The sequence below is a fragment of the Bufo bufo genome, chromosome 5 (genome assembly GCF_905171765.1).
Source record: "Bufo bufo chromosome 5, aBufBuf1.1, whole genome shotgun sequence".
In the NCBI taxonomy this organism is placed as follows: domain Eukaryota; kingdom Metazoa; phylum Chordata; class Amphibia; order Anura; family Bufonidae; genus Bufo; species Bufo bufo.
Genome location: NC_053393.1, coordinates 27,196,344 through 27,223,695, shown reverse-complemented (window position 1 = coordinate 27,223,695; position 27,352 = coordinate 27,196,344). Strand labels below are relative to the sequence as shown.

The 27,352-nt window shown below is 43.3% G+C and overlaps 1 protein-coding gene across 2 annotated transcripts in view; it reads right to left on the bottom strand.

The window, feature by feature from the left end:
• The window catches only part of COL22A1 (collagen type XXII alpha 1 chain), a 316,179-nt gene that overhangs the window by 89,734 nt on the left and 199,093 nt on the right, over nt 1–27,352 (bottom strand). For both annotated transcript variants that reach the window (XM_040433114.1, XM_040433115.1), the window contains exons 32-38: nt 25,584–25,637; nt 24,904–24,957; nt 21,874–21,927; nt 21,121–21,174; nt 17,186–17,239; nt 14,110–14,214; nt 13,519–13,563 (exon numbers count right to left, since the gene is read on the bottom strand). In XM_040433114.1, the coding sequence (XP_040289048.1) occupies nt 13,519–13,563; nt 14,110–14,214; nt 17,186–17,239; nt 21,121–21,174; nt 21,874–21,927; nt 24,904–24,957; nt 25,584–25,637 (420 nt within the window). The remainder of the gene's footprint in view (nt 1–13,518; nt 13,564–14,109; nt 14,215–17,185; nt 17,240–21,120; nt 21,175–21,873; nt 21,928–24,903; nt 24,958–25,583; nt 25,638–27,352) is intronic.

Genomic DNA, 27,352 nt, shown 5'->3' with positions numbered 1-27,352 from the left:
ATTTTTCGTATTTTTTTACACTTTTTAATAGTTCCCATAGGGAATTTGAATAAGCAATCATCAGATTGCTTCTCTCATAGACCTAAAAGCTGGGGTCTATGAGATTTACTCATAGCCCTGCACATCACATGCCGTGCAGGGATTAATAGGGCTGATCCTGCTGACAGGTGCTTTTTAAGGCTCTTCTTGATTCGTTTTACACTGTTATTACATGAATGCTGCAAAGTAGAATATAAAGAAACAGCAGAAAAATGTGATTAATAATTGAGTCTCTGAAGTGAAGTAGAATTCGCTTCATCGTCTTAGGGTACTTTTACACTAGCGTTAAAGTTTTTCGGTATTGAGTTCCGCCCTACGGGCTCAATACTGGAAAAAAACGCTTCAGTTTTGTCCTAATGCTTTCTGAATGGAGATCAATCAGTTCAGGATGCATCAGGATGTCTTCAGTTCAGTCACTTTTACGGTATTTGGCTTGAGAAAATACAGCAGCATGTTGCGGTATTTTCTGCGGCTAAAATTCCGGAACACTTGCCGGAATGCCGGCATTATTTTCCATTAAAGTGTGAAAAAGATAAATACCGGATCCGTTTTTCAGCATGACACCGGAGGGATGGATCCGGAATTTCAATGCATTTGTCAAACAGATCCGCATCCAGATCCGGAAGCAAATGGTATCCGCTTGCACGCGGATTTCCGGATCCGGCAGGCAGTTCCGGCAACGGAACTTGTTACGACACTCACCGCCAGGTAAATGAAGCCGCCGTTTAGTGAATAAGCCCCTTTCTCCAGAAATGCAGTTTTTAATCCAGCCGATCGTCAAACTCCCGAATGGAGCATACGAAGTGGCAACTCCCGATCAGCAATTCAGTCGAACTCCTTCCACAGCTAGCAATATACGAAAGCGCTGTCCCAATAATAAATCCCTCCACAAACGAGACCAAGCTCCGTCTTGAAAGTCAAACAGGAATCAATTTTATTGAGGGCTACCCGCCTGAATTTATGCAGGTCTCCATCTGGTGGACACGCCCCTAGGGGACCAGAATGGAGACTGACACAGGACAGACATGCAGCACTACAGAGACAATACATCCCCCACAATGCATCATGGTCTCCTCCTCTCTGCCCTGGAGACCCGAGGAGTAATCCCATTATCTCTCAAGACAGAGGGTAACCACAATACACACGTGGGGACAACAGAACAGACATCACCATTTAAACACACAATGTCACAACCCTTTTCAATACACAGACATTTAACATCCCAAAATGGCACGCATTAGACCAGGAGTTCAAGTTAGTTTAAGTCCTTTGTGAACAATGAGGCCATTTGGGTTAACTAGCAGCACACTCCTCTCCTGGGTGGCCGTCCGTTCAGTAGTTCCAATCGGTATTTGGGGAAACACACGAACAGGGGCATACGGGCAGGAAATCCAGCGAAATGAAGGCAAACAGACGAACCAGCAATATAGGTCTATACAGATGGATCTGTCACACGGCTCCCCCCTTGTGGGACACTCCGGCAGACCCGGCTTGACCCTTTAGCGGGTCAACTTGGGGATGACCGGACTAGGAGGTAGCAAGAACGTCGGTTTGCCGGGACAATCCATCTGCATTCTCATTCTGCTTACTGGGTCGGTAGCTGATGGTGAAGTTATATGGTTGTAAAGCTAAACTCCACCGCAGCAGTCTACCATTGTCTCCTGAGACCCGGTTAAGCCAGACAAGGGGATTGTGGTCCGTCACAAGGGAAAATTCCAGTCCATACAAATAAGGGCTTAACTTTTTCAATGCCCAGACCAGGGCCAAGTATTCCTTCTCCACTGCCGCATAACTCACTTCTCGGGGTAACAGCTTTCTACTGAGATATGCGACAGGGTGCTCTCCTCCATCTTCCCCGACCTGGCTCAGCACAGCCCCCAGTCCATACATGGAAGCATCTGTATGGACGAGAAAACGTTTGTTAGGGACTGGGGCAGCCAGGACAGGGGCATTTACAAGAGCCTGTTTGAGTGCTTGAAACGCAGCTTCACAAGCCGGAGACCACAGGACCTGCTTAGGGAGATTTTTCTTAGTCAGGTCAGTCAGGGGCTTAGCAATAGTGCTGTAGTCTGGGACAAAGCGTCTGTAATACCCTGCTGTCCCTGGGAAGGCTAACACCTGGGTCTTAGTGACAGGTGTGGGCCAGTTAGCTACTGCCTCTATCTTAGCCGGCCCTGGTCTCTGGCTCCCACACCCCACTCTGTGACCCAGGTATTGCACTTCAGCCATGCCTAGATGGCACTTCTCTGGCTTCAATGTCAGGCCAGCAGCCCGAATTTTGTCCAAAACTACCCCTACATGTACTAGGTGTTCCTCCCAGGACCCACTGTAGATCGCAATGTCATCCAGGTATGCACACGCAAATTCCTGGAATCCATCGAGAAGTCTATCCACCATACGCTGAAAGGTAGCCGGGGCATTCTTCATCCCAAATGGCATGACCTTAAATTGGTACAAGCCAAATGGGGTGACGAAGGCCGACTTGGGGATAGCATCCTCGGCCAGGGGAATCTGCCAATAGCCTTTACACAGGTCTATGGTGGTCAGATAGCGTCCCCTGGCAATACGATCTAATAATTCGTCTACCCGGGGCATCGGGTAGGCGTCAGTGGTGGTCCGCTCGTTGAGCCGCCTGTAGTCTACACAGAACCGCGTGGTCCCATCTTTCTTAGGCACCAGGACTACAGGCGAAGCCCAAGGACTATCGGAGTGTTCGATGACCCCAAGCTGGGTCATCTCCTGTATCTCCTTCCGCATTCCTTCTCGGACTGCTTCAGGGATACGGTAAGGGGGCTGTCGCAGGGGGTTCTGTCCAGGGGTCTCTACCTTATGTACAGTTAGGGTAGTGTAGCCAGGCTCTTGGGAGAACGTCGCCTGCTTCTCCCACAGAAGCTGTCTTGCCTGTCCCTTCTCTGTGGGGCTTAATCTATCCCCTAGCTGTACAAGACTAGTAAGGTCAGTCTGGGAGTCCCTCTCTAACAAATCGGGTAAGGGTAAACTCTCTGTATCGTCTGCAGCAGGGGCACATACTGCAGCGACATCCTCCGGTCTCTCCTGATACTCCTTTAGCATGTTCACATGAAAGGATCGCTGGATCCTCTCATCTGAACAGCTGGCTATGAGGTAGGTAGTATCACACACCTGAGCTACCAGCTTATACGGGCCCTGCCAAGATGCTTGCATCTTGTTCGCCTTCACAGGTTTGAGCACTAGCACTTTCTGCCCAACCTGGAAGACTCGCTGCCGGGCACCCCGATCGTACCATCTCTTCTGTCTCCCCTGGGCCACCTGGAGATTCTCTCTAACCATCAGGGACAGTTTCTCCATGCGGTCCCGGAGTTCCAGGACATACGGTACTATGGGGGTCCCTTCCTGCTCTGTCTCCCCCTCCCAGTGGCCTCTAATGAGATCTAGGGGTCCGCCGACCCTCCTCCCATAGAGCAACTCAAAGGGGGAGAACCCAGTAGATTCCTGGGGCACCTCTCTGTAAGAAAACAACAGATGAGGCAGGAATCGCTCCCAGTCTCTGCAAGTGTCAGAAAAGGTCCTCAACATCTGTTTGAGGGTGCCGTTAAATCGCTCGCAGAGGCCGTTAGTCTGTGGATGGTACGGGGAACTAAGTATCGGTTTAATGCCGCACACCCTCCACAGTTGCTGGGTGAGCACAGCGGTAAATTGGGTTCCCTGGTCAGAGAGAATCTCCTTAGGGAACCCGACCCTAGTAAAAATTCTAACCAGGGCATCAGCAACTGTCTCTGCCTCTATATTAGACAGCGCTACTGCCTCTGGATAGCGAGTGGCATAGTCCACCACGGTGAGAATATACTTCTTACCAGATGGACTAGCCCTGGCCAGTGGACCCACAATGTCAACGGCTATGCGGGCAAAGGGCTCCCCAATGATAGGCATAGACATAAGCCTAGCTCTTGGGTGGTCCCCCCGCTTTCCTACCCGTTGACAAGTGTCACACATACTACAATATATCCGCACAGCCTGATTAAAATTTGGCCAAAAGAAGTTCTGCATGATCCTATAGGCTGTGCGGCGGGACCCTAGATGTCCGGCTAATGGAACATCATGCCCTATCCGCAGAATCTCCTGCCGGTATTTTGCGGGCACCACCAGCTGTCGATCCGGCGGATGGGCAACACTTTTCTGGGACGGTTTAGGGATCCTATATAACCTGTCCCCCACCCATACATACCGCTCCCCATCTACTCCTACCTCTCCAGTATCTGCTCTGTCTCTATACTTCTGGAGAGTCGGATCTGCCTGAGTTTCCCTCCCAAACTCCTCTGGGGAATCCCAGCTAGCAAAGGTCTGTCCTAGGGTATTAGTCGGGGAATCGGGTCTTACCTGGGTCTCAGCAGCAGGTGGGCTGGTTCCAGCAGCACGGGTCTGGGCCCGGGTAGTCACTGGGTTGACATCAGCAGGTCCCATTGGAGCATAAGCAGAAACCAAAGGGGCCAGGTCATTCCCGAGCAAGACATCAGCAGGCAAGTCTTTCATAACCCCCACATTCACATGTCCAGAGCCCATTCCCCAATCCAAATGAACCCGGGCAACAGGTAGACGGAACACGGCGCCTCCTGCTACCCTCACTGCCACAGTATTTCCAGTGTGTTGGTGTTCCGAAACAAGGTTCTTTTGGAGCAGGGTCATAGTGGCTCCGGTGTCTCTCAGACCAGTGACCACTTTGCCATTTAGTCTAACGATCTGCCTGTGTTGCTGTCGGTTATCCTGCTGGGCTGCTTGTACTGGATCCGCCTCATGTAGTATACCCCAAAATTCCTCCTGCTCAAGACAGTGAGCGGAAGACTGGGGTGGCTGCTGATGTCCGCCGGCTGGTTTTCTCCACGACTGCGCTCGGTTGGTATTGTTCAATGGGCACTCCGGTCTCTTGCGCCCCAACTGTTTGCACCCATAGCACCGGATAGGCTGAGAGTAATCCCGGGCGTTGAACCGAGCTGGCTGAACATAATTGTTCGCTGGTGGTATTGTGGGGGTGCGTTGCGCTGGGGGGTGATACACAGTAGTGGTTGGAGGTGCTGCCGGTTTGTACTCCACTCGGTAGGGACCTTGGCTGCTGTCTGGTCTAACCATCATGCATCTGTGTATTCATCGGCCAGACGAGCAGCTTCAGGTAAGGTAGCGGGTTTGCGGTCCCTAACCCACTCTCTGACTCCTGCAGGTAACCGATCAAAGCAGTGCTCCAACAAAAATACTTGCAGCACCTCTTCCCCAGTTACCGCTTGACACCCTGCCATCTAGTGGGCTGCGGTGCGGTGTACCCTGCATGCCCACTCCACATAAGAATCGCCAGCCTGCTTGTTAGTGTCCCGAAATCGCCGCCGGTACGCCTCAGGGGTGACAGCGTATCTGGCCAAAAGGGCATCTTTTACTGCCCGGTAACTTGTAAGTTCCTCCTCTGGGATGGCCCGAAAAGCCTCACTGGCCCGGCCGGATAATTTCCCAGAGAGGATAGTGACCCATTCCTCTGTGGGTACCTGGTGTAAGGCACACTGCCTTTCAAAATCGGCCAGGAACCCGTCAATCTCTCCCTCCGTTTCCACAAAATGTCTAAATGCAGCAAAAGGTACCTTTCCCCTTCCATTATTATTATGGGGTACCTCTGCTGCTGCAGCTCCTCTTCCCTGGAGCGCCTGTTGTGCTGCTACTGCTGCTTGCACCTGGACCACAATATCTGCTGCAGGGTTGGGGCCAAAGTGTGCCAGCCTTATCTGGACTGCCCGGTTAAATTGTACCTCCTCGGGTGTTAAATCCAGTATGCCAGGCACATTAGCTCTCTCCGTTCCCTGTGCTGCATCCATCTCCAATAATATAGAAATAATCTCTCTCTTCTTGAGATTACTCGCTGATCGTCCTCTGCGTTCCAATATATCTTTAAGGGTAGCACGCCTTAATTCCTCATACTGCATTTCCACCCTGGGATTTGTAGCTGGCCTTCTGGGCGGTGGGATTCATCCCGTTGCTTGCCACCAATTGTTACGACACTCACCGCCAGGTAGATGAAGCCGCCGTTTAGTGAATAAGCCCCTTTCTCCAGAAATGCAGTTTTTAATCCAGCCGATCGTCAAACTCCCGAATGGAGCATATGAAGTGGCAACTCCCGATCAGCAATTCAGTCGAACTCCTTCCACAGCTAGCAATATACGAAAGCGCTGTCCCAATAATAAATCCCTCCACAAACGAGACCAAGCTCCGTCTTGAAAGTCAAACAGGAATCAATTTTATTGAGGGCTACCCGCCTGTATTTATGCAGGTCTCCATCTGGTGGACACGCCCCTAGGGGACCAGAATGGAGACTGACACAGGACAGACATGCAGCACTACAGAGACAATACATCCCCCACAATGCATCATGGTCTCCTCCTCTCTGCCCTGGAGACCCGAGGAGTAATCCCATTATCTCTCAAGACAGAGGGTAACCACAATACACACGTGGGGACAACAGAACAGACATCACCATTTAAACACACAATGTCACAACCCTTTTCAATACACAGACATTTAACATCCCAAAATGGCACGCATTAGACCAGGAGTTCAAGTTAGTTTAAGTCCTTTGTGAACAATGAGGCCATTTGGGTTAACTAGCAGCACACTCCTCTCCTGGGTGGCCGTCCGTTCAGTAGTTCCAATCGGTATTTGGGGAAACACACGAACAGGGGCATACGGGCAGGAAATCCAGCGAAATGAAGGCAAACAGACGAACCAGCAATATAGGTCTATACAGATGGATCTGTCACAGAACTGCCTGCCGGATTCCTCTAACGCTAGGTGAAAGTACCCTTATTCCAGTATAATGAACACAAAGTCACGGCACCTAAAACTCTTCCTCTACTGCACAATTTTTCAAAACCAGCAAAGCTTGAAGGACAACGAGATTTTTACTTGCTTCACTTCCGTCAGATCAAAAACTTTAATTTAAACTGTTAAGAAGGAAATTGGGCTTATGACTTGAAATTGGAAATTTGCGAAGTTCTAATTCATCATGTTACTTCTTCTAGATGTTAATTCTTGGCAGTTTTTCACACCGAAGGTGCACCAGAAAGAAACGGTCAATCCAGTAAAAACTTTTTTTTAGAGGCGAGGCGAGGCTCGTTCACGAGTCCGACATGATGGGGCTTAATTAAAAGGATAGGGGTCTAGTTGTGCAGTTAGAATAGTAGAGGCAGGCTCTTACTACAAGGTAAGTAGACTAAGTCCTGCTCCCTTTCCAGACCTACACGTATTGTTTTTTTCCCTTAAAAGGGTTATCCCACAAAAATATTCTAAATTTTTTAAACCAGCACCTGCATCTGAATACTTTTGTCAATTAAAAATTTTGCATAGCCACTGAATTATTCAATAGAATCTACTGTATACACAGTGCCACCTGCTGTTTGTTCTTCTCCTTCTTTTTCCATCTGCCACAGTGATATTGCTGAGGTGGACGCACGCGCTCAGGTCTATCCTTCAACTGCTACCAGTCGCATCTAGTGTTAGAAGCTGCAACAGTCACAGGGAGAGAGCTGCATCAGAACGGACAGACTCCAAGACCTGTATTTACACTCAATGACAAAAAAATACCGCACCAAGAAGGAGATGTTGGACTGAATCTTTCTCTGTGTGACTGTAATGATGAGAAATGGGAGTGATTATAATATTAGAGAAAAGGAGAAGATTATTGGGGAAAACTGTACTAGGTTATATGACCCCATTGGGTGCCTCTGGCCTGGATACAAGATGAGATACGACCTCTAGCCTGGATACAAGATGAGATACGGCCTCTAGCCTGCATACAAGATGAGATATGGCCTCTAGCCTGGATACACGATGAGATACGGCCTCTAGCCTGGATACAAGATGAGATATGGCCTATAACCTGGATACAAGATGAGGTACAGCCTCTAGCCTGGATACATGTTAAGATATTGCCTCTAGCCTGGATACAAGATGAGATACGGCCTATAACCTGGATACAAGATGAGGTACAGCCTCTAGCCTGGATACATGTTAAGATATTGCCTCTAGCCTGGATACAGGATGAGATACAGCCTCTAGCCTGGATACAAGACAAGATATGGCCTCTAGCCTGTATACAAGATATGATACAGCCTCTAGCCTGGATACAATATGAGATACGGCCTCTAGCCTGTATACAAGATATGATACAGCCTCTAGCCTGGATACATGTTGAGATACAGCCTCTAGCCTGGATACAAGATAAGATACAGCCTATAACCTGGATACAAGATGAGATATGGCCTCTAGTCTGGATACAAGATGAGATACAGCCTCTATCCTGGATACAAGATGAGATACAGCCTCTATCCTGGATACAAGATGAGATATAGCCTCTAGCCTGGAAACAAGATTTGATATGGCCTCTAGCCTGGATACAAGATGAGATACGGCCTGTAGCCTGGATACAACATGATATACGGCCTCTATCCTGGATACAAGATGAGATATTGTCACGGCTGTGTCATGGTCTGGTGTAGTGGACCATGACACTTTTGCCGTGCATGCTTGTTGCTGGTGGCAACATGTTGTTTTGCATGTTTTGACACTTCCCCTTTAAGTTGTGTGTCCCTTCCCATCCTGGTGTGTTCGGAGTTAAGATTTGTCTTCCTTGGTGTGGAACTGTGTGTGGTCTCTAGGCTCTATTTATCCTTGTGTTTTGAACCTGAGTTCTAGTTTTGTCTCCAGCCTTGGTGTGTGTGTTGGAGTGTGGATGTTCCTGGATTCCATCTGTCCAGTCTTAGGGCCATCCTAGTTGAACATCTATGTCACCCCCTTGTTTCTATGTTCTTTCCCCTACCCTTACCTGTTGAGTTTGGTGTGGGTTTATGCTATGGGTGTGTGGTGATGTCTTGTTTGGTGTTATGCCTGGCATGTTTGGTGTTATGCCTGGCATGGTTGCTAGACAACCCCTTGTCTGTCTATGCCTCCGGAACGGGGCCCCATTGGTTTCCCGGAGGGGTAAACCTAAAGCTTAGGAGCAGCCTTGCCTGGAGCCAGCTTGCATCCGGTGTTCGCAGGAGGTTCCAGGTGGTTTGGTTTCGTTGTTCCATCTTTGCTGCGGCAGGTAAGTGTTTGTTGTTTTACCTGGTGCTTACCTGTCGTTCAGTTGCAGCTCTATCTATCTTTTACCTTCTGATTCTAGGCCACTGGAGACTCCGGTTTGTCTGTGTCCTTGAGGAACCGGTTGTCTCCTATTCCTGACCCCTATGGTAGGGACCATTAGGGTCAGCAGTATCTAGGTTCCAGTGTATGAGCCATCCCACCTTTAGGGGGCGCTTATACGGTCAGGAGATCATGGTAAGGATTAGGGCAACTGTAGGAGGTGACCTGCGCCTTTTCCCTGTGTCCAGGCTTAGTATTAGCTCTCTTTATACGGTGGGGAGTTTCCCCCACTCCCCACCGTGACAGATATGGCCTCTAGCCTGGATACAAGATGAAATCCAGCCTCTAGTCTGGATACAAGATGAGATACGGCCTCTAGATTGGATGCAAGATGAGATACGGCCTCTAGCCTGGGTGCAAGATGAAATACGGCCTCTAGCCTGGATACAAGATGAGATACGACCTCTAGCCTGGACACAAGATGAGATACGGCCTCTAGCCTGGACACAAGATGAGATACGGCCTCTAGCCTGGATACAAAAAGAAATACAGACTCTAGCCTGGATACAAGATGAGATACAGCCTCTAGCTTGGGTGCAAGATGAGATACGTCCTTTAGCCTGGTTGCAAGATGAAATACAGCCTCTGGCCTGGATACAAGATGAGATACGACCTCTAGCCTGGATACAACATAAGATACGGTTGAGCATGGAGGCATACAGGTTCCTGGTATCCTGTGGCATATTTAACCACAGATGTTACAGCTGGGCCTGTAGATCCTGCACATTCATTGGTTGCTGAAACTGGTGTTCCAGCTGGTCCAATAAATGCTGAATTGGCAATAGATCTGGCACCCGGACAGCCAAGGAAGTGTTGTAATCTGATGGAGACATCCCTGGAAACCTATTATCCTGCCATGAGAGGATCACATGTGGCCCCGGGATGTCCTGCACATATCGCTGAGCTGTTAGTGTCTCTTGCATCACTACTAGGGATGACCGACTGTTGTATGCATTGGTGCTCCAGATCATCACACCAGCTGTGGGGGCAGTGTGTCGCTCCACAGCAAAGCCAGGATTGAAGCGCTCACCAAGAGGCCTCCACATGCAAACCTGACCATCATCAGATACCAAACAGAACCTGGATTTATCACGAAAGATGATACATTTCCAGTCCATAGCAGTCCAGGTTTCTTGTTCATAGCACGACTGCAAACAAAGTTGACAGGGCCACTTGTGTCTGGATGGTAGACAATGAAACTGTGAGAGGTGCATGTGCTTCATCAAATGATCCTCTCTATTGATGGTCTGCCTGGACCATCAGGGGCGTGTTCACCATGTGTGCCCTCACCTAACCACTGTTAACAACACCTCCTAACAGATTGGTGAGAACAGCCTAGACAGTGGACAGTTCATCAAAACAACCATCCCGGTTCTCTCAGTCCAGTCATGTGCCGCCTCTCAAAGCTTGTCAAATGTCTTTGTGTGCATCATAGAAACGTGTCTAGCAGTCAACAATCTCTCACTAAGAAGTACACTACCCAAAGGTTGCCTCTGAGAGCTTTTTTATAGGGCAGTAAGAGAAGCACTTTTACTCCCTCTTGTGGCAAGACCCAGTGTTTAATCAAACAGCACATGCTATCATATCTGCCTGACACCCGAGTTTTGGAGCAATTCGACATTTGTATCTGGGTGAGTTATTTTTTTTTAATGAGTGTATATGCAGTAAAGGACGCATTTCGGTCCGTCATTAGTACAAAAGTTTTCCTGTCACCTTAACTCTTCATGTTCTAAACAACCTTGAAAAAGACTGAAAACTCTTGAAACATCTAAACGTTCAAAGGTATGATGAAGTACCTGATTTTTAAGGACTCTTCCAAGTGATAAAATAATTTTAGTATTCATTTGGAGCCTACAGAACAGTATACACACAGGTCAGAAGAAATGATCTGCTGCTTCTGACGGCCATGTCACTAAATACCATTTTAATGAAAGCTCCAGGGAGCAATTAGGGAGAAAAATGGATGCATTGTACCAAACGCTAATTACCCAGCCGTGCATTTCTTCTTCTCCTTTTCCTTACTTGTGTCAGTAGAATAAATCATCTGGTGACTTTCCGCACATATCACACCTATTAATACTCCAGTCTGTATTTTCTTTCCTTCCTACTCATTTGTTTCAATTTTCTTATATTTATGTCTCTTCATTGCTGTTTTCTTTTTGTTTTGTTTTTTAATACAGCTGTGGATGAGATCCTCCTGAGAGTCTTTGACCCACAGGGCACTCAACACATGTCTTTTCTGAAGCTGCTTGGTGTCTTTATCTTTGCACAGAATTTAAGGAGTTGTATTAACATGGCCATGAAATTCAAGCATAGTAAATTTTTAAGGTAGTTTTAGGGGAGAAGACACTAACAAAAAATCACAGGACTTGGTAGAGTAAGGCTAGAAGGGAATTATTTTAACAAAAAGTCTTAAAGGGATTGTATTGTAAGGGCATTTTTTTAAGTACTGATTGGTTCTGTCCCTTTAATTCTGTTCCCTTTTATTATTACCATTCTGTTTAATGATGTGCTATGTAATGTAATACCCATACCCCATTGTGCTGATAAGAACACATTCCTGAGTGATCTTAGAGACATGCATGCTGCACACTGGAGGAGGGGCTAAACGGTTTAAACTCTGTGGCACACATACATTCGGGGCACTCTATTGAAGACTTCATTCTAGGTAGGATGAAGTATTGATTTGTCATATCTCTTGTATAGCCTGGGGTGTTGTCCATGTGCTATGATATGCTGACCGGAGTGTCACCCCATATTGCAGGGCCATTGATGATTATTTACTTTTTACTATTCTGTATGTGATTTCTCTGTTTTATCTTATATTTAATCACTTAGTAAATATATTTATTCACTTAGCCTGCGTAAGATTATTCATTCACAAATCGTTTAAATGCATGTTATGTTACAAGGGTATACCAGCCTAAAACATTTATCACCTATTCACTGGATGGGTGATAAATGTTAGATCTTTGTGGGCATGACCACTGAGGCCCCCACGATAGGTAGAGTGGTAGATGATGGCCCCTCGTCTGTCCTGCTGCACGACCATTTGCAGGAGAAGCTTGAATGAAGCTTTTGTTGGAAATGTGCACTTCTACTACATTCAAGGTCTATGGTACTGCTATGATAAATGTTTTATGTTAGCATAAAATTTATGTTGTTTATGTTGCTGGCAAGAACTTTTGAGAAGACCATAGATGGCTAGGGAGACAAGAAGATCATTGACCTCATGATTCAACTTTTCCTTGAAGCATAAATAACCATACTAACGTTTCATAGTAGGTAGGACATTTGGACAAATCTAGTTATGCTTGAAAGTGTTAATGGAAGAGGATGAAATGGTATGACTGATACGATGGAGATGAGTTGAGTAATCAAGAACATGTTATTGAGAAGTCTGAAGACCCATCAGAGGACAAGATAAGCTGGAGAAACTCACATTAGAGGCCAAAATCAAGTCAGTCAACTTGCCCAACTAAGACTATGTTGAGCAAATCTGTGGTGAACAAATCCTTGTTTGACCCCTCAAATGTTCCAAAAGAGACAGACTGCTTAGATGGACGTAATGATGTTGATCTAATAGATCACAAAATGTCTTATTTTCGAAATAGGGTTAAGGCAGGGTGCTGGAATTCCTTAAAGAGACCAGTCCTGTATGGAGACTTACTGGAAGCACTCCATGATGTGGAGACTTATTGGCAATGCTTCAGGAAAATGCAAGGATGAGAACCATCTCGCTAGCACCACCTTGTGGAAGTTGCTCCCTATGAGTGAAAATCCAACTTTTTAACAAGCCTTGAAATATGACGGGAAAATGCAAGGCCAGATATCCATCCATAGAGAGTTGTTTCCGTGTGCTTGCCCCTCATCTACCTGGCTTGGCATTTTACCTTGTCATGTTCCAAGGCTTGATAAAAAAGTTGGATTTTCACTCACAGGGAGCCACTAGTGATGGTTCTCTTCCTGGGAGATACCCCATTAATAGGGTTAACCAAATAAATTAACTTATCGTAATTCTCGGTCCATTAGGAGTAACAAGGTTCCCTCAGAGGGAATATAGCATTGATGACACAGAGGATTTCACTATTTTTGGCCATGTAAAGTTGGTCATAGCTGAAGGGCCAAAAAGTACAGCTTAGTGCTTCGGCCCCTTTGAACCAATTATGTCACTATGACAAGTCAGAAGTTTTAAGATCTACCTACCTATATAGTCAACAAGCAAGATCACTGCTGATGTTACTGGAGCCATGACCATTGTTTTATGACTGCAGAGTTTTGACTTACCTTAGATCCAGGTTGTCCTTGTGGGCCAGGAGCTCCGCGTTCACCCTACATTAAATTAAAATATTAAATTTTTTATAACATTTGCTATTTCCCTTGTGTACAGTGATACTCAAAGTATGCAGGGAAGACAAGGTATTTGTCCTCCCTGCATTGTTCTATACAAATTACCAGGTAAAACTGGCCATACAGGTAATGCTTCTCAATAACACGCCAACTGATTTGACATGCCTTCTATGGTACTAAAAACATTGATTTCCTATCAATAGAAATAAAAAATGGTATTGACTAAAATATTTTATTGCATCCTTCCCTTCTGATTGAGAACTTAAAAAACTAAAAATTTAGCCGTTGTTTTATCATGGGGACATCTATAGAAAAGGAAATGCAGGAAAGACACAGATAATGTCTCCCCAGCATCCCCCTTGAGGTTTACGGAGCATTAAATCCAGTATATTTTTCATAATGCTAATACAACCGCTGGAACTGGACACTCATACGTCAAATACCCAACAACAGGATAACTAGCAATTGAGTGTATTGGGAGAACGTAAGTAGGGTTGTGCTGTATTTATTTGTGTTTCTTAAGCTTACCCTTTCACCATCCTTGCCTCGTCCTGGTAGTCCAGGTAAACCAGCCAAGCCAGCATCTCCAGGTGGGCCTGGTGGTCCAAGTTTTCCTTCTCTGCCTGGTTCACCCTTACAAAAATCACAAAAAATATCAGTTAGCGATGTAATTCAGCTGCACTTTTTCAATGCACTCACTTTTTATTTCTATAATATTACTAATAGAGATGAGCTAATCGAATCCCACGAAGTTGTATTCGATCCGAAATTCAGGATAAATTTGATTCACCTCGAAGCTGAATTTCCTTGTGCTTCGTGTTAGCGAATTGATTTAACCTGAAATAGTGTTAAAAACAAAAAAAATCATACTTGCCTCCTCCATTTGCTTGCGACTGGCCGCCAGCCGCTATCTTGATTGAAGATCTCAGCCAAAATCCTGTGCGTGGTGATGTAAGACCTCACCACGCCGGCCAGAGTTTTGAAGTCAAATCTCGAACTGCGCGAGATTTCGCTCCAGATCTTCATGAAAGATGGCAGCGGCCGGCCCGTCATGAGCAAATGGAGGAGGTAAGTATGATTTAATCATTTGTTTAATGTTACTTTCGCACTGTTTTTACACTCAGATGCCACGATCATGTATGAATGCGGCATCTGAGGGGTACAATGACGTGGGCGGCACTATCGCAGCTCCCTGTCATTGCACCCGCTGCTTACAAAAAAATGCGCTTAATGCCGAAATAATTTGTCACAAAGCAATTTTTGGGGTAAAATTCGGCGAATCAGCCAAATCGAACTTTTCATAAATTCGCTCATCTCTAATTACTAATATCTGTCATAATCTGCCAATATTTTGGGAAACACAATGCCTCTTTAAAGGGGTTGCCTGGCTTAGAAAACCCAATTTCAAGGACCATATTATTTACTAGAAGAGATTTTCATTCAGGATCCTCATCTATTAGACAGTGTGGAGAGTGTCTCTCCATTGCGCCGAGAGGCCACTGATTTCAATGGGAGCAATCCAAATTTCTCCTGCGGTGGTGGCTGCAGGGTAATTAAGCACCTAGTTCTGATTCCCAATAGATTGTCAAGAACCTTGCACAGGAGCACCATGCACAGGACATCATAAAATCAGCTTACTATCAAGGACTTCTCTTACCTAAAGGATCCATAGAGATGAGCAAATCACTCAAAATTCTACTTGGCCAAACTGGTCAACCAGTTTGATTGGGGTCAAGATTTATTCTACTTAAATCAAAAGGATTCTAATTGGCCTGAACAATTGTGTATGGCTCTCTGAGGTCTCCTAGGACTCCCACATTTTTAAACTCATTTCTCCCCCACCCAATATTTGACTGAATCAAATCACCAAAAACTTGGATTTGGATGCAACACATTTTACAAAATTTGGGTTGAATCCAATTGAATTTAGAATCAATTTACTCATCTCTCATTCTCAATAGTGGACAAACCCTTTAATAGCCTCCATATTGGTTATTGACCATCTACTATAATACCATAAACAGCAGGCAAAGGCTCAACTCAAGCATCTTGTGATATTGTTGCATTTCCATTGATAGCTTCCTGTTTGAATGAAGCAGACATTTGTGGTTATGACTTCACTGAGCGGTTCTTCAACTGCGGTCAAGGACCCACCAAGTTAGGTTGTGTCAAAGCAACTGCCGGCAATTTCCCCATTGTGCCATGCCACTGTAAGCCTCAGAGAGGATGCCCTCTTCCACAGCGGGCTCTAACCTTATACACAACTCATGTGGTTGCATCGCTCATTTGGTGTTCATACAGTCCCTGCGTCTTCATAGGTCTTCATAAGTCCTAATGGAAACAACACCACAACCTTCCACAGAATTCCTCTACACTCAGCTGCAAGTGTGCAATGTGAACCTCATATATATTGTATACTACTCAACACTGGAGTACTAAGGCTAATTTCACATCTCTGGTTCCAGCAGAGAACATCTTTCCAGAATTCTCCGGATCAGGTGCTGTCAGATTCGAATGGAATGCCTGCCGGCCCCATCCTATACAATTGGGTCTGGCGGAGATCCATACGCATTCTCGCAGACAAGCTGACGATTCTCCTCTTGTCTGTCGGAAGGGCCATGGCGGAGTTTCACACTGGAGGTGTAAAAGTAGACTAACACAGGATGCTGAATGCCCGCTGAAGGCAGTCCTAACTTCTTAACATTTTTCATTAATGCACATCTCTCTTACAACTGTCCCCCAATTTCCCCGTAGATCCAATCACTCTGGTCAGATTGGAGACATGGCTTCACTTAGGCCTCTGGGTGGTCATTCTGCACCCTCTCTGAACCTACTTTACTAGGGCAGGGGCTCTCACTGTCTCAGCCCTCCGGCTTCGAGTTCACCACCAAATTCATGGCAGCTGTTCTGAGACCTGTTCTTTTGCAACACCTGCCCAGGCACTCGAGCACTCCAGGTGGCCAATGACACAATCATCCCTGATGCACCAAGCTCTTCCTGCTGCCCCCTCCTCTCCTCAATGTCATGGCACAATGCTTGCTCCACGTGGGCCTTCTCTGATGCTTAGCACCGTCTTCTTCTGCAAGCTGCCAGACAGGAAACTATGTTTCTTGTGCCGTGTAACACTGGGCATACAGCAACCCATCAGCCACAATGTACACAGAATAAAATAGGCATACAGTCATGTGTGGTCAATAGATGGGGACAATAATGGAGGCACAACAAACAATAATATATTTAAAGGGGAACACACCTTAGCCTTTTTTTTTGCATGCACTATTACAACGGCCTCGACCTTCGCTGTGGAGTAGGCCATTTTGCCTTTAAGCTGTTGACCAGCCAGGCTTATTCTTGACCCATACACTCAGCCTCAGGTTTCACATTCCTAATTCCCCTCTTGCTGCTATCCAGTAAACAGATGGGGAAATTTGGCAGACAACATCTGATTTGATGAACTTTTCAGTTTTCATTTTAGTAGAAATATCAAGAAAGCGAAGGAGACAGAATACAGATGGAAAAGCACCCGGCTCCCCGCAGTCCCTGCCTACTGTGCTGGTACCATTTACCGTCTCATTGCTTGCAAAATCATATTAGATCTATTCACCTTTTCGCCCTTCAGTCCATCTTTTCCTGGCAAACCGGCGTCTCCTGGAATTCCCTTAAAAAAATGGATTTTAAATTATTAGCACTTGGATTAGTTGTTTTATTCAAATCATGAGAAAAAAAAAATACACAGATTGATGTTTGCTGTAAAACCTTGCATTTTAACCTCATTCGTTATATATTTTCTTATACTGCAGTTAAATCCTATGCTGCCTCCAAAAATTCTGTTCATGCAACTATGCTTCACAATCATGTGACCAAACAGCTTAAAGGCTATGAGCATCTTTAGAGCAATTTTTTTATGATTGCACTTTACTCATTTTGGGTTAAAAACATTTTTTTCAATTGGTCTTTATTAAAAATGTTCAGCCGGTTTTGAGATACAAGGGTTAAAAAATCAGTCTGCTTGCAGAGTATCACTTTTCAGTTCCATCAGCTGAAGCCTTATCTTTGATCTCTTGACCTCATAAACACTTATTTAAGCCATATTCTAATCAGTTTGATAAGAGTTTAGCTATAATGAGTGTTTGTGAGGTCAGGAGGTCAGAGATAAGGTTTCTCATGAGCTGTCATTGACAATCTGCAAATAGACTGATTTTTTAAACCCTTGTATCTTAAAAATGGCTGAACATTTTTAAAGACCAACTGGAAAAATGATTTTTAGCCTCAAAAGAAAAAAATAATCCCAATGGTATCCAAAGTCTTTAACTATAGCTGGATAACTGGGCTGAGTTCCCACAAGGCACTGCTCTCTGGTAACAGGAAGTCAACGCAAATCTGAATGAGGCTTTGGTTGTGACTCGCAAGCAGAGAAGAAAGTGTTGTGTCTATGAAATGACTTCTAGTAATGCTACAGGATTCTGTATATGGCATTAGGTTTTACAGGTTCCATAAATATTTTAGATAAAACAGGGCAGATACGTTTGGCCAATAAAAGATTCACTGATTGCATTCTACAAGCTGTTGACCTGTTGGGCAGATGGACTTAGACATCTCTAACTGCAACCATTTACAACCTTTATGTTTATCTTCATATCCTTCCATGAATCTTATATATCTGTGCCTCAGACATGGTGCACATACCATTCAGCTGAGTAAAGAATCTGTTGAATCATATGAGGGTTGAGTATTGCACACAAGAATACAGCCTGACTTGAGGCTGTCCCTCCTTGAGTGCAATAAACCCTACTACACTATGATCTATTTTCACTGTGTTGCCCATCAGGTTGCACTTGACTTGCCCTTCCATTGACTTTTAGAACATGTCAGTCGTGGATCTTTGACTTCTTGCTCCACCATCAAACCTGGACCAATCCTATTTAAAGCCAGCAGTGGAGTGATGCATGTACATACGAGTGGAGCCTCAGAAGGTAGACCTCCATCAGTTAGTCTTTGACTCCTTAATGTTATAAAAATCTAGATGACCTAGAAGACCTAAAATTTTCTAGGATATGATGAGAGATATACAAAGAGTGGTGTAACCCATTAATCATATGGTTCAACCATAATTGGAACTAGCGTTGAGCGAATCAAAGTTAATGAAGTGGACTTTGTTCCAAATTTCAGGAAAAATTCAATTCGTCACAAATCCGTCAATTCGCGGCAACAAAAAATACATACTCTCCTCATCCATTTGCTCGTGGAGAGGCCGCCATGGTCATTTTGATTGAAGAAAACGCTCCAAATCTTGCGAGTGCTGCCATGTGACTTCACCACGTCAGCTTGTGCGAGATTTGGTGCATTTTCTTCAATCAAGATGGCCTTGCCGTGTCGGCCTCTACGCAAGCAAATGGATGAGGTGAGGAGATCTATTTTGTTAACCCATGATTAACCCCTTGATAGGCTGAATGTGACCCTCAGATCTGCGATCAACACGACATCTGAGGGTTTCAATGACGTGGGGCGGCGCAATCGCCATACCCCAGCATTGCGCCCTCTCCATAAAATAAAATGTGATTTGTGTCAAAGTAATTCGTCACAAATCAAATTTCTTTCTGAACTTCGGCGAAGCAGCCAAATCAAATTTTTGATGATTTCACTCATCTCTAATTGTTACATCAACTCCTGAGAAGGCCAACTTGAAGCTCGTTGTAGATGGAAGAAATCACCTCTACAGTTACATCCTGTCCTTTCATTATGTTCTATATATACCTTCTATAGCACTTGGCTTATTATAACACATGCTCCAGCTTCAAAGAATGACCTTGATTCTAGATCTGTCATGTAACATGTCTATGCAAGCCTCTTAATGTATGTAAGTATGGCACGCTGGAAACAGCTTCCCTATATACACAGAAGTAGTGTTGATCGAGCATGCTCGGCCGAACACCAGTTTGAGCATCGCTATGCTTGGCACAGTGTATTTAAATGTAATTCCGCATATATTTCTGAAAAGTTTCTGCCAGGATTTGAACTCCCAATCCCTTGTATATTAGAGGCAAGGATGTTAGCCACTACACTATAGAGCTACATATTAACCTGCACAGAAATATAAAATAAGTCTTCTGCTGAATAGGAATACTCACTACATCAGAAACTACTATGAGGTTTTTCTGACACAGTTTAGCATTCAGCTTTATAGCTGAGTGGATAAGGTCCTTGCCTCTAATCTACAAGGTTGAGAATTTGAATCATGGCAGAAACATTTCAGAAATAGAGATTAAATTTATATATTTTATATTTTTTTTTAGCAATTGCAAAAAAATGTATGGCATGAAATAAATGTGTAATTACAAAAAAAAAAAATATATATATATATATATATATATATAAAATTATATTTCTGATAATATGAATGCATAATATGTGAGAAACTACTACTGATGTTTTTAGCCATAATATATTTGCATATATTATAATATAGTATATATTATAATATATGTAAATATATTATGACTAAAAACTTATATATATATGTATAAAAAATTCTGAAGGGATTCAAACTCCCAACCTTGTACATTAGAGGCAAGGAGGTTAACCACTACACTATAGAGCTACATGTTAACCCGCACAAAAATATAAAATAAATCTTCTACTGAATAGGAATACTCACTACATCAGAAACTACTATGAGGTTTTTCTGACATAGTTTAGCATTCAGCGTTATAGCTCAGTGGATAAGGTCCTTGCCTCTAATGTACAAAATTGGGAGTTCAAATCCTGGCAGAAACTGTTCAGAAATTAGGTTTAAATACACTGGGGTGTCCCCAAGCCCTGACTCCATATATGGATATAGCTATAAATATAGAGCCGAACTAGAGTCCCGACACCCTCCCTTCTTCAGAGCAGAGGGTGCCTGGGATTCATCCATTGTGTTCGGTAGAACACCCGAGCATCACAAAGTGTTCTACTCGAGCACTTTGGTGCTCGATCAACACTACACAGAAGGTATAACTTTTTGTACTAAAGTCTTTTCATCAAATCATCAAACTGATTGCAGATTTATAGAAAGGTGAGACTACAATTATTTTATTTCTGTTATATTTTATATTGTTTTTAAGGTTATAGAGCTGTTATAACTAGTGCGTGAATATTTTTGCAAGTTTTTCTCCAATTCAAGTATCCTGTTTAATTAAGGTGCCTGAATATATAGAGATCCCTCTTGTCCTGTGCCCAACAGACCGAAATAACAACTATATATGCAACTCTGTTGTACTGAAAGCTTAAAATGATACAAAAGTGCTAAAAAGTGTAGAATAAATAGATAAAAAAATAAAACATTAATGACAAAAGAATGATTTGGATTATGACAGCAAAATATAAAAAAAAAAATTTTTCCGCCTGTATTATATATGATGGCCTGAGGTTGTTTGATTAAAACTAAGGGGCCCCAATGCAAATCTGTCATAGGGCCACCTAAAAATGTCCTCTTATGAACCTGAGGGACTGGCTGAGGCATTCACTCTGCCCCTTGATGTATAAACTCAGAACACTTACCACATTCCCCGGTAGTCCCCTGGCTCCAGATTGACCAGCAAGGCCTGGTGGACCCTGATGGTAAGAAAGGTGTAGCATGATAAAGTGAAATGTATGATAGATGAATAATACAAGTTGATTCGAGGTATTGTATGATAGAACAAACAACATTGACATGAAATGAGGTTCAACCCTTCTCATGATCTTATGTAAGAAGGGTAATTATGAGGACTGACATGTGCCATGCTTGAGGATGCTTCCATAAGCCATGGCACCTTAAAGTAAAAGTAAGCAGTTAGGTCTATTGGGCCTATGAGGCCCCTCATGTTGGTGCCATCCCCACAGTGAGGTGAGCAAATATTACCAATCTACATTGTACTCATTATTCTTGATGGTGTTGATGGGATTCTACAACATGGAGGACAAATTGGTTATTCAAAGCTATTATCCCACCCTACAACAGACTTGGCCCCACTTATGTGGTACAAGAGGAAGCTGAATCCATCACATTGACCAGTACCTGTCAGTCTTGCACCCAACACTATGTTCTTGGGTTGTGTCTGCTATTGCAGCTCAGCTCCACAGAAGTGAATGGGGCTAATCTGTAATATCAGACACTATGGAGAAAGTAGTCATTGTTATATTATCTTGAAAATCCCTATAAATAAATGTATGGTGGCATCGCTAGATGTTCCTCCAAAGTTCCCTTTTATTATCTAGCAATTAAAGTCTAAACCTTCTAGTTATCCGAGGTATATCTTAAGACATACTTACAATATCTCCCTTAGGTCCACGTTCTCCTTTGGTTCCTTGTTGACCCACTGGACCCTGCGTTAAATAAAAACAGAAGTTGTGGTCAGTTTTACTCAGATGTGTCATCTAATGCCAAGGTCACCCTGATTGCCCCATGGATTAATTGCACACACCAATTAAGCTCATGGAAAAGGGACGTGGCCAAAATCTGTCTCCATCTTCATAGCCACCCCACCCCCCATAGGTATGCACACCCTTCTCCATTTGTACAGTTTTGGTCTGGTAGGAAAATGGCATACCTAGTGTTGAGTGAATCGAAGTTCACGAAGTGGAGGAAGCGACTGTGAAACGGCGTTGGGGTCTCAGGTGCTGCTGTGGCCTGTATCATAGTTGTTTCTTGGACTTTGCATTTTTTACACTTTGACTCATATTCCCCCCTTTTTGGGTTATGCTTACTGGTTCTTATGATGATACTTTGTCCTGATCAGTTGTAGCTCCTAGTTCTGTGAGGGGATGGAGGTCACTTCTGCTTTAATCATGGATCTGGATTTGTTACAGTAAATGGTGGTTTCGCTATTCTTGGTGTTTTTTGGGGTGGAAAGTCATTGTCCTTCAACGTTGACTTCCACGTTGGGTCTATGCTCATGTCCAGCAGAAGGGTCTTTCTCCTTCCATTTTGATTCCAGGATGGCTGAGAAGAATCCACGCCTTTCTAATCTGGCTACTGTACTACAGGAAGCGGCAGTGACCCGGAATAATTTGACATTCGTACATTTTCTCTTTCTTGCAATCTTTGCTCCGTCTCATTCCCGATTCTGCTGTGTCAGCCCGTCATCAGGCGGTTTTAGTTAAATTCACCGTACACAGTGACCCACATGCTCAGCGAACGCTCATCCTTACCGAGTACAAGGGATGTGGCAGAGGACTCGTCTTAATAAAGAAGCTGCCCTCCATGACCCTGGAGGAGGGGGGACATTCCATTCTACGCGGATCTTGTAAGGGGTCAATCATTAACCCCATCTGTGCTTTTATCAAGGACATGGCGGCAACTAACTAGGTGCAAGTCCCGGATTTTACCAGGATTGCTGACATTAGGATTCGCCACGGGCGTCGTCCAATGCAATATCATCAAAGCAAGATAAACTGTGCCAAATGACAAACTCACCTCTGCTACATCTCTGATACATTTCTCATTTTATGATTTAAAAGGGGCTGGTATGGGGGTGAAATGTTGTAATATATCCTCCATCTTCATTCTACAGCAGAACGTGTAGCACTTGAAGGAGGCTGTGCACCAGATGCTGTGAACAACCCCATCCCAGGACCAGCGGAGATCCCCTTTAATATTATCCACAGTATGCATTCCATTAAAGTGATATTACTTTATTGGTGTTCCCTATTTTCATCCATTTCAGACCTGGTAGAGACTATTTTAATGGGACCGGATGAAGTTTAGGAACATCCCGGCCCCCCATGATCACTACTTCAGATGCTTATAATGGTGCTGCAAATTGTGAGTTTGTGGCCCTTTAAAAACCGAGTATGAAACCTGTTTTGCTTCTGAAACCTATCGGGTATCTCTGTGCCAAATACTTTCCGTAGGGGTGCAACCATGGGGGGTGCTGAGGAAGCAGCTACATTCAGGCCCAAAAGGTCCTCTGCTCCATGAGAAAGCACTAGCATAAGGCAAGGCAGGTGCGGACCCTGGTAGAGGCCCAGGAACCCCACCTATCTTTGTAACACTGTCCGACAATATCTGCTTCCAAACACTGATGTAGCAGAGCTGATTTTGTCATTTGGGGCAGCAATGTTTATAAATCGATCTAAGAGATTATAATATTGTATCAAAGCCCCCTTAGTCGTCCTCTTTTAGCTACAGTATATCTGTCTCTAGAAAAGATTTTTTATTTTTTTGTCATGGCGGCCACCATGATGACACCCACATGAGTTATTACCCACCTGTCTATCACTCAGAATCATTTTGTCGCCCAAGTCCTTTGGCAAGGAAGAGTGACTTATTGGTGCCCACCTTGGCACCCAGCAACACAGCGCCCCCCAGCTACACTGCTGGATATGGCAGCTGTACTCTAGTATGCACAAATACTCACCTGCAAAAAGTAAAGAGCCACTAGACCTTGGAGACCATAAGACGAGGAGATGAAAGCGTTCTAATAAAGGGGCAGCCACGCTGGGTGTACAGAGCTGACAGCTCCGCAGCTTTTACTGCCAAATGACTTATTCATCAATGTCCCCAGAGGCCGGCAGCAGCCACTTAGAGGGACGAGGCGTCAGTAAAAAGCGGCTTTACGGACAGGTGGAGGAAACATAATGTGAAGCTCGACTCCGCTCATCAATGCAATTTTGGCTATAAGGAGGGAATGACGAACACAATGACCCTATGTCGTATTTAAAGGGGAACTGTCCGCGGCTCTAAACTCTGCCCCATTCGCTCCGTAAGTGCATTGATGTGGCATGCTAGTAGTTTTAGTTTCAAAACTGAGGGAGCGGCGGCACTACCCAAGATGCATCCTGGGCAGCTGCTGTAATGGTTGCTCAGCAGCTGCTGTAATTGGTGTTGGGTTTTTCGATGCAATGTCACAGCTTTAGAAAAGTGCTGCCCCCTGCTGCCTGGACTGTGGACAGCACAGAAATGCTCCAAATAAGCCTTATTCACTGCTCAGTGGGAATTGCAGTAGCAGCCCATTGAGAAGGGTGGCACTGGTTCTAGAAGAAAACAGCCGTATGTAAACCCTAATCCATTCCTTGTGCTGGTGACACCTGGTGGTCACTGCAGGAACTACACCTAATGAAACATCCTCGGTTGGAGGATAGTAATGGTGGCCACACTCCTTGTCAGACGGAAATAAGAAATTACTGATTTTTAACTATTTATCAGACAAGCCCAACTCAAGGACAGCAGCAGCTGTCAGGGCATGATGGGGGTTGTAGTGTCGTAACGCCATAAAGATACGGGCTGCAGATCACTCTCTGCTTAGGTCATTCAGTTTGCAGGAAACCAATACAAAGTCATTACCGCATCCATTTACCTACCTGTGGCCCTACAGGTCCAATGGGGCCCACATCTCCAGGCAGTCCTTGTGGCCCCTGAAAAAAAAAAGGAACAGAATATTATAGAGAAGATGCAGGTGGATGATAGTTGCTGTAGTACATTGAGAATTGTAAACAAAGAAAAAGTAAAATTCTTAAAATTTTGGCATCTAGTAATCCAGAAAATCAAATCATTCACAAAGTCCAATAGTCCGATACATTTTCCCGAACAGAACTGAAAAAAAAGAGCAGAGAAAACTGGCCAATAATCCAGAAAAAAAAACCCACTGTCCGGTCCCGATAATACAGGACTAAAGGAAATGTCCTGCGGTTCTCTGGGGCTTGGGGACCTCTGCTGAGCGGCGGATCGCTTCTGCTGCATGGCGCCACGCGGCACACTGGGCAGGCAGAGTACAACGATCGGCACGAGGCGGTCCTGGCCATTGTATGGTCTTCTACAACAGGCGGACTGTACAGGAAATACACATCATGTATCCGGGCAGAGGATGGCAATGCCTGGGCACAGCTGGGCACGGTCTATATAATAGGTTAGTCTGGGCACTGTGCAGCCCCGTATGATGGGCATTAAAAACCCGGGACATAAGGCTTCGACACTGCGCCCCTCCGGTCTCTCTCTCCGAAAACTGGGAGACGACCACATTGTAGTCACTGAGGTCACTCACCGGATCGCCAGGATTTGCTTGGTCTCCTTTATCCCCTTTCTGCCCAGGAATTCCCTAAGAGCAAGAAAAAGAACCATAATTACATGTTCATAAGAGATAGATAGATAGATAGATAGATAGATAGATAGATAGATAATAGATAGATAATAGATAGATAGATAGATAGATAGATAGATAGATAGATAGATAGATAGATATGAGATAGATAGATAGATAATAGATAGATAGATAGATAGATAATAGATAGATAATAGATAGATAGATAGATAGATAGATAGATAGATAGATATTAGATAGATAGATAGATAGATAGATAGATAGATAGATAATAGATAGATAGATAGATAGATAGATAGATATTAGATAGATAGATAGATAGATAGATAGATAGATAGATATTAGATAGATAGATAGATAGATAGATAGATAATAGATAGATAATAGATAGATAGATAGATAGATAGATAGATAGATAGATAGATAGATAGATAGATAGATATGAGATAGATAGATAGATAATAGATAGATAATAGATAGATAATAGATAGATAGATAGATAGATAATAGATAGATAGATAGATAGATATTAGATAGATAGATAATAGATAGATAGATATTAGATAGATAGATAGATAGATAGATAGATAATAGATAGATAATAGATAGATAGATAGATAGATAGATAGATAGATAGATATTAGATAGATAGATAGATAGATAGATAATAGATAGATAATAGATAGATAGATAGATAGATAATAGATAGATAGATAGATAGATATTAGATAGATAGATAATAGATAGATAGATATTAGATAGATAGATAGATAGATAGATAGATAATAGATAGATAATAGATAGATAGATAGATAGATAGATAGATAGATAGATAGATATTAGATAGATAGATAGATAGATAGATAATAGATAGATAATAGATAGATAGATAGATAGATAATAGATAGATAGATAGATAGATAGATAGATAGATGATAGATAGATAGATAATAGATAGATAGATAATAGATAGATAGATAGATGATAGATAGATAGATAGATATGAGATAGATAGATAGATAATAGATAGATAGATAGATAGATAGATAGATAGATAGATAGATAGATAGATGATAGATAATAGATAGATAGATGATAGATAGATAGATAATAGACAGATAGATAGATAGATAGATAGATAGATAATAGATAGATAGATAGATAATAGATAGATAGATAATAGATAGATAGATAATAGATAGATAATAGATAGATAGATAGATAGATATTAGATAGATAGATAGATAGATAGATAGATAATAGATAGATAATAGATAGATAGATAGATATTAGATAGATAGATAATAGATAGATAATAGATAGATAGATAGATAGATAGATAATAGATAGATAGATAGATAATAGATAGATAATAGATAGATAGATAGATAGATATTAGATAGATAGATAGATAGATAATAGATAGATAATAGATAGATAGGAGATAGATAGATAGATAGATAGATAGATAGATAGATAATAGATAGATAGATAGATAGATAGATAGATGATAGATAGATAGATAATAGATAGATAGATAATAGATAGATAGATAGATAGATAGATAGATAGATAGATAGATAGATAATAGATAGATAGATAGATGATAGATAGATAGATAGATAGATATGAGATAGATAGATAGATAGATAATAGATAGATAGATAGATAGATAGATAGATGATAGATAATAGATAGATAGATGATAGATA